The sequence below is a fragment of the Physeter macrocephalus genome, chromosome 15, assembly GCF_002837175.3.
Source record: "Physeter macrocephalus isolate SW-GA chromosome 15, ASM283717v5, whole genome shotgun sequence".
NCBI lineage: Eukaryota > Metazoa > Chordata > Mammalia > Artiodactyla > Physeteridae > Physeter > Physeter macrocephalus.
In genome coordinates this window covers 68,520,502-68,529,363 of record NC_041228.1, presented here as the reverse complement: position 1 = coordinate 68,529,363, position 8,862 = coordinate 68,520,502, and the positions used below count along the sequence as shown (strand labels likewise).

General features: G+C 35.6%; 1 protein-coding gene across 1 annotated transcript in view; it reads left to right on the top strand.

Annotated features, from left to right (window-relative positions):
• The window catches only part of MCMDC2 (minichromosome maintenance domain containing 2), a 40,531-nt gene that overhangs the window by 20,918 nt on the left and 10,751 nt on the right, over nt 1-8,862 (top strand). Inside the window, exons 11-13 of the mRNA XM_007130860.3 lie at nt 4,490-4,656; nt 5,167-5,346; nt 8,195-8,337. Coding sequence (XP_007130922.1) covers nt 4,490-4,656; nt 5,167-5,346; nt 8,195-8,337 — 490 coding nt within the window. The remainder of the gene's footprint in view (nt 1-4,489; nt 4,657-5,166; nt 5,347-8,194; nt 8,338-8,862) is intronic.

Sequence of the window (8,862 nt, the reverse complement as noted above, 5' to 3'; positions counted from 1 at the left end):
AAAAAGGAAACCCTCCTACAGAGGTGGTGGGAATGTAAGTTGGTGCAGCCACTATGGAAAACAGTATGGAGGTTCCTCAAAAAACTAAAAATAGAGTTGCCATATGATCCAGCAATCCCATTCCTGGGCATATATCCAGACAAAATTATAATTCAAAAAGATATTTGTGCTCCTATGTTCATAGCAGCACTGTTCACAATAGCCAAGACATGGAAACAGCCTAAATGTCCCTTGACGGATGAATGGATAAAGAAGATGTACTTTGTCAATACTACTCAGCCATAAAAAAGAATGAAATAATACCATTTGCAGCAACATGGATGGACCTAGAGATTATCATACTAAGGGAAGTAAGGCAGACAGAGAAAGACAAATATCATATATCACTTATATGTGGAATCTAAAGTATGATACAAATGAACTTACCTACAAAACAGAAACAGACTCATAGAGATAAACCATAATGAAAAAGAATATAAAAAAGAATGTATATGTATATATATATTTCTGTACAGCAGAAATTAACACAACATTGTAAATCAAACATTCTTCAACTTAAAAACACATACACACAAAGGACCCAGCAAAAAAATGGTCAAAAGACTTAGATAGTGACTTCACAAAGGAATGTATACAAAATGACAAATAAGTGCATGAAAGAGTGCTTAATGTTATTAGTTGGATATTGGGGAAATGAAAATAAAAACCACAATGAGATACCAATACTTACACATACTAGCAGGTGCTGCTTCATGGGGGGGAACAAGTATAGCTCCCCCTAGAAGAGCCTGGCACTTGGTTAAAACTCTGTCACCATCTTCAAATTTTTAATGATTTTAGGGCTTCCCTGGTGGCTCAATGGTTAAGAATCCACCTGCCAATGCAGGGGACACGGGTTCGAGCCCTGGTCCAGGAAGATCCCACATGCCACATAGCAACTAAGCCCGTGCGTCACAACTACTGAGCCTGCGCTCTAGAGCCCATGAGCCACACCTGCTGAAGCCCGCGCGCCTAGAGCCCGTGCTCCGCAACAAGAGAAGCCACCACCATGAGAAGCCCGTGCACCCCAATAAAGAGTAGCCCCCACTTGCAACTAGAGAAAGCCCGCGCACAGCAATGAAGACCCAACGCAGTCAAAAATAAATAAATTAAATAAATTTTTATAAAAAGAAAATTTTAATGATTTTATCTTTGAAGTTGTTTTGTAAGGAAGACAGTGGAGCTTGAACGTGAGCAGAGGGGATACATCCATGCATGTGTCCACCATGCCTTGCTGCCCTATTTCAAATAGCATTTGCGATCACTATGAGGCTTGTTAACACACTTAATTTGTAATCAGTTTGATTCTCGCTGGACTCTCATGCATTGTGACTACACTGCAATTCAGTGTCCATGTTCCATTTCAAAACATCTTCCACTGAGTGAGATGGGGAACTTATAGCCCCAAGGAGGCCAAGCTTTCCACTTGAATCAGACTTGCTTCTGTAATAGGCAGTTGCATTCTAAGAAACACAGATGACCGAGGAACCCCATCATATCCTTTCTTACTTGGTTACTTCCCTGTATTTGCCAACCTCTTACACTGAAAATGATAATACAGGAGGGAAGGGAAAGATAGGGCAACCTGTTGTTCCTTTTCCTTTCAGTCCTTCCTTACTCATCAGTAGAGAGTGCTGGTGAAATGTGTGCATATCAAGAAACAAATTAAAAACAGTTTTGTGAAAAATAAAAATATTTTCCCTGTTCTGATAAGAACAAAAATACATAAGCGTGTATTAATACTTCCTACAAAATACTAATGATGCTGCATATGAGTTAAATGCTCAAATATTTGTATTTAAGACTGGAATTGTACAATATAAATGGTAAAATTCATGTCAATAATTTAAAATTTTAGTATTAGACTGACAGCTACTTCTATTACATTTTCTGGTAATAGCTTTACTGAAGTATAATTTGCACACCATAAAATTCACCCACCTAAAAGGTACAGTTCAGTGGCTTTTTGAATATTCACAGAGTTTTACAACCATCACCACTATCTGTTATACTTTCAGAATATTTTCATTACCCCAAAGGAAACCCCATACTTATTAGCAGTCACCTCCCATGCCCCCTCTCCCCAGAGTTCCCGGAAACCTAATCTGCTTTCTGTCTCTATGGATTTGCCTATTCTGGACATTTCATATAAATGGAATCATACAATTTGTGGTCTTTTATTTCTGGCTTCTTTCACTTAGCATAATGTTTTTGAGGTTCATCCATGTTGTAGCATGTATCACTTCATTCCTTTTTTAAAAAAATATTGATAAAATACACAACATAAAATTGACCATTTTAACCATTTTCCAATGTACAGTTCAGTGGCATTAAGTACATTCACAATGTTATGCAATCATCACCACTATCCATTTCTAGAACTTTTTCATAATCCCCAACAGAAAGTCTGTACTCATTAAACAATAACTCTCTATTCCCCCCTATCTGTAGCCCCTGGGAACCTCTATTTGACTTTCTGTCTCTATGAATTTGCCTCTTCACAGAATCTCATTCCTTTTTATGGCTGAATAATATTCCAATATATATAAGTGATTTTATATATATATATATATATATATAAAATCACTTAAAAAATCATTCATCTGTTAATGGACCCTTGGGTTGTTTCTACCTTTTGGCTATTGTGAATAATGCTGTTATGAACATTGGTGTAAAAGTATTTGTTTAAGTCCCTGCTTTCAACTCTTTTGCATATATACCTATAAATGGAATTGCTGGATCATGTGGTAATTCTATGTTTAACTTTATGAGGATCCACCAAACTGCTTTCCACAGTGGCCACACCATTTTACATTCCCACCAGTAATGCACAAGGGTTCTAATCTCTCCACATCACCCCTATTACATTTTATAAGTAATAAAATATTTTTAAAAGAAAAAACTTTATATAAAAAACAGCATTTTCCCCTGCTTTTTGAATAAAAGGTAGAAACAACGCAAGGGTCCATTAACAGATGAATGAATTTTTAAGTGATTTTATATATATATATATATATATATATATATATATAAAATCACTTAAAAAATCATTCATCTGTTAATGGACCCTTGGGTTGTTTCTACCTTTTGGCTATTGTGAATAATGCTGTTATGAACATTGGTGTAAAAGTATTTGTTTAAGTCCCTGCTTTCAACTCTTTTGCATATATACCTATAAATGGAATTGCTGGATCATGTGGTAATTCTATGTTTAACTTTATGAGGATCCACCAAACTGCTTTCCACAGTGGCCACACCATTTTACATTCCCACCAGTAATGCACAAGGGTTCTAATCTCTCCACATCACCCCTATTACATTTTATAAGTAATAAAATATTTTTAAAAGAAAAAACTTTATATAAAAAACAGCATTTTCCCCTGCTTTTTGAATAAGAGGCCCATATTTTCATTTTACATTGGACCCTACAAATTATGTGGCTGGCCCTGGCTACTAGAATGACAAAAATTAAAAAGACTGACAACAACGGATGTTACCAAGGAGGTAGAGAAGTTGGATCTTCTCATATATAGTTGATGAGAGTATAGAATAGTACAAGCATTTTGCAAACTGCTCTGGCAGTTTCTATATAGTTAAATATATATTTACCTTATGATCCAAAAGAAAAATAAACATGTATACAAAAAAACTTTTATCGTGAACAGAGAGAAGATTAATTTGAGAAATATTGGGGAGATAGCATCCTAGGAATAGAATTGAATCCATAGATTGAATGCTTATAAGGGATAAGGGGAGGATAGAAAGGAGAATGGGATGTTTCCACATTTTTTGTTTGGGTTTTAAGTGGATCAATGGTGATTCTAATTGTGAGTAATGCACAAGAGCCATTTGAGGAGGAGAAATGATGAATTTGGTTTCTCACATGTTGAATTTGAGATGCATTTTCTCCTAGTCACTCCTACTTAGATGGCCCACTTTCTATTATTTTTTTTGGCACATTAAAGAACATTGTTGGGGACTTCCCTGGCACTCCAGCAGTTAAGACTCCACGCTCCCAATGCAGGGGGCGTGGGTTTGATCCCTGGGTGGGGAACTAAGGTCCCACATGCCGCATGATGCAGCCAAAAGAAAGAAAAAAAAGAACATTGTTTAATTTCAGCCTCCCTTGTAAGCCTGCACTACCTGCACTATATGACCAGTCTCCTTACCCTCTGCCTATTCCTCCCAATTCACGATTCTAGCTACATACTTTGGACTGATGATACTCATCGTCAGGGGACACATAAACATTCAAATGTTTTTCTTGCCTTCTTCTTTTTTATGGCAGATCCTCTAATTTAGCCATATCTTGCAAAACAATCAAATTTACTTGTGTCTTTACTATCCAAAATTTAGACTGTAAAATTCTGTATAATAATATTTATTAATTTATAGACATTATAGACCAAAGTGAACTTAAATAACAAATGGATAATTTCTTTTGACTTAGCTGTGGAAAGTAGAAGCATCACAGTATACATCTCGGGAAAGAAGTTTGGGGATGATATGGACCAACAAATGACTTTTCCAGTTCGGTGCAGTTTTTGGTCTTTTGTTGATATGGATTCATGTTCAAGAAGAAATATACAGAAAACCAATACTCTAATTGGTCAGATGGTAAAGTATATGTGTATTTTATTGTTAGAGTGTTGTTCAGGGAATTTAGTCACAGATTTTAATCTTAATGTTTTTATTGTTCTTAATGTTTTATTATTATTTCTGTGCTTAATTTCTATACTTAATTGGGTACTAGAACTAAATAATGACACAGTTGTTTGAAAATTTTCATTTTTTAGTTATGCAAAGCAGGTGTCTGCCAACTAGAAATTATTATTTGAATAGGTAGTGGGAGAGGCTTTAATGAATAATGTGTAAGAAGATACTCAGTAAAAAGCATTTTAGAAAAATTTGTTATCACAAAGTTCCCATGCTATTTGGGAATCACTTTAAATAATAATTAATAATAACAAATAAAATATTATTACAATGATAGTTGTATAATTTAATTAATATAATAATATAATTCTACTAATAATTTAAATAATAATTCTAAATAATACTTAATTTGAAGTGTTTATTAAAATGCCAGTGTTTAATATTTGCCTTTTACATTTTTGTTTGATGTAGGATTGCAGTTTGATTCCAGCTAATCTCGTAGAGGCATTTGGATTATTGATTAACTGCAATGAGTCATCTCCTTGCCACCCACTTCTTCCTACTGTGCAGCATACTTTAAAGAAAGCCATTGATCCTGAAGGGCTGCTTTATGTAGCTTCTAAACAGTTCACAACTGAAGATTTTGAAAAGGTAAAAGTATGTGCTAATGTTTCTCAATGTAAATAAAACTCCCTTTGAACATTTAATTTTCCTTATTTAGAATTCTTTTATTCCAATTTGCTTCCAGCTTTTAAGCATTTTAAGGACGTTGTATAGAAAAAATTTAGGTTTATAATTAAACTAGAAACTGTAAGGACATAGGGACTTCCCTGGCCGTCCAGTGGGTAAGACTCCATGCTCCCAGTGCAGGGGGCCCGGGTTCGATTCCTGGTCGGGGAATTAGATCCCACATGCATGCTGCAACTAAGACCCAGTACAGCCAAAATAAATAAATAAATAAATATTTTTAAAAAACTATAAGGACATAGATATTAAAACATTGAGTTCATTCTTTGAACCACTGAGCAAATCACCATAGTTTAAAGCATTTCCATGAAAAGATTCAAAACAGAATATTTCTATAAAACATGTTGAGAGGCTTTATAAGTATACAGCTTTCTACATTTTACAGACTATTCAAAGGGAAACTTTATATGAATGCCTGCAGAGTTCTGACTATAGGGGATATCTCTCATGACTCATAAACCCATTTATTTTAATGTCCTGACCTGCAAACATGTGTGGTATGTTCAGAGAATCTGAGAGTAGATGATGCAAATTTAGTAATGCCTCTCATAGCTATTAAAGGTAGTCAGGTGTTTACAAGTGAAGCCCTTTTAATATTAACTATTCAGAAGTCTGTCCACAGTAGAGTTAAAGTATCTGTGTAGGATAGCTAAAGGGCATGGAATGCTGGGAAGTGGGAATCCATGGGTCATTAAATTTTTTGTTCATACCTGCCTTCCTTGTAGCCCAAATTGCATGGATAAAAGGTTGAAAGGTGAGGGGGATTTAAAAATGAAATATAAGCATAATTTATTCACATAAATTAGAACAGAAAAAGAATAATATTTATGATAAGATAAGGTCTTTTTGTTTGTTTTAGTATATAAAAAAAAGTAATCTCTAGGAATTGGGATACTAAATAATACAGACACACTAATGACCTGGAGAAATTTTTGCCCAGTTTTTCCCTGAAAGACAAACAAAAAAAATCTATGAATTTATTAGTCAGGCATTTACTGAATACTTTATATATTTGAGCCTCTTTCTGTTCTTTTATATTCTCTAAGAAATGTACATTTTTCTTCCTTAAATAGTTTATTATTTAATTGAGATATGAAACAAGGGACAACTTAAGTGCTAAGCTGAGTGGTGCTGACTATAAGTATTTCATGAATTCAGAAAGGAAGATATCAAGTAGAATGCAAGAGTTAGGAAGACTTCAGGAGGCAGTGAGATTTTAGTTGGGCCTTAAGAAAAGGTAAGATTTAGATGACAAGAAGGATGGGCATTCAAAAAATAAAAATAGGAGCAAAGACATAAAAGTAGAGATGAGTATAAATGGAAAACTGTGAGAAAACCTGCCTGACTGGAGCAAAAATTGTATTATGAAGTCATCAAAGTAGGTAGTTCTTGCAGAAGTTGACAACTGGAGGCTAATGCTAACTCCCAGTGCTGCACTCTCAGTAGCAGGGACAACGGGTCCTTTACTGAAAGGGGATATAGGGACCACAGAGAATGCCATATCACTGTGCCCACATAGCATAAAATCTAGAGAGAGCTGCCAATGTTATTAATAGTTTTATTATTATCCAGTTCTGAAGGCCTGGAGGGAATTGTGGAGTATAAGGAGAATAAAGACAGGACATATCCAACCCAGGACATATCCAGATCTATTTAAAAGGTTATATTTAAAATATAGATATTGGGACTTACCTGGTGGTGCAGTGGTTAAGAATCCGCCTGCCAATGCAGGGGACATGGGTTTGAGCCCTGGTCTGGGGAGATCCCACATGCCACGGAGCAACTAAGCCCATGCACCACAACTACTGAGCCTGTGCTCTAGAGCCCATGAGCCACAACTACTGAGCCCGTGTACCACAACTACTGAAGTCCACACGCTTAGAGCCCGTGCTCCACAACAAGAGAAGCCACCACAATGAGAAGTCCGCGCACTGCAACAAAGAGTAGCCCCTGCTCGCTGCACCTAGAGAAAGCCCGCGCGCAGCAACGAAGACCCAACGCAGCCAAAACTAAATAAAAATTTATAAAATATAGATGTAATAGTTAATAGCAACTTTTTATTATGGGTGATTTTTCCTTTTGGTTCTATGACTTGACAAACCAGAAAACAACACAGATGGTGAAAAGTCTGGAAATGATGTCATAGAATAAGGACTTACGGAACTAGGAATCACTCAGAAAGAAAAAAACACAAACCTCAGAGAAAACAGTGATAATCATTAAGTTGAAGACTTATTCTCTACCCAAAATCTTGCTGAATCTCTAAGACCTACCTTCATAGTAGTTAACACAGTACATTTCTAGTGTTTGGTTGTGTTCTTTAAAAGGAAGGGAAGGAAGGAGGGCATGCAGCTCTAGGGCCAATGAGAGATAGTCTGATGGAAGTAAACTGTCAGAGAATTAAGGCTATTCAAAGGGAAATAAGATTCTGAGGGAAGCTCTCTCCCACTAAAAGTCTGTAAGTCAGCCTTTGTTCCACTGTAAGCAAAGATCTGATCGTCATTCAAGTACATTGCACAGAATATTTCTGTACTAAAAGGGAGGAAGAGATTATTCTGGGTAAACTGTGATATTCTTTATAAGACTATTATTTAAAGTGCTCAGTGACTTTGGGATGGCCCCAGATATTTAATCAATTTTGCTGTAAATAAAATATGCAAACTTAAAAAAAATGACAGTATACTTTGGATTTTTGTAATATAGGTTCTATAATAAAGTTTGAATCTCTTAAATTTTCACACTTTCAATTTAGCTGCTTGCTTTTGCAAAGAATTTGAATGTCGAATTCAGCTTGGAGGCAGAAAGAATGATTCATGGCTATTACCTAGCAAGTCGCAGAATCAGAACAGATTCTATATGTGGATCAAAGCTGTCAGCATCTGCATTAAAATATTTGTAGGTATTCAATTTTAAAACCATTATTGACCTTTAAATGATGTGTTCTATTAACTGTCTCACTTGTTTTTTTTTTGTTTGTTTGTTTGATTGCTGGTTGGTTGGTTTATAATATGTTCCAAAAGAATTTAAGGTGACAGTAATTCCTTCTGTTGTAGTATTACATCATTTGAACCTCCAGCAGTTTGTTTTCACTAAATGAATTTTTATTGGATACCCTGTATCAGATATGTCTGAGAAAAATGCACTGAATTCAAATGAAAATGACTATGTTTTAAAATGGGGCTGTTTACATTCTAGGTATTTTGTAGTTGAACCTAGAAAAAAAAATTAAGTATATTGTTCCTTGTACTCTTATTTTTTTTTTAAGTGTTAACATCTGTAACACTTTTGAAATTTTTAAATTTATTTTAATTGGGGCTTCCCTGGTGGCGCAGTGGTTGACAGCCCGCCTGCCAATGCAGGGGACACGGGTTCGTGCCCCGGTCCGGGAAGATCCCACATGCCGCGGAGCAGCTGGGCCCG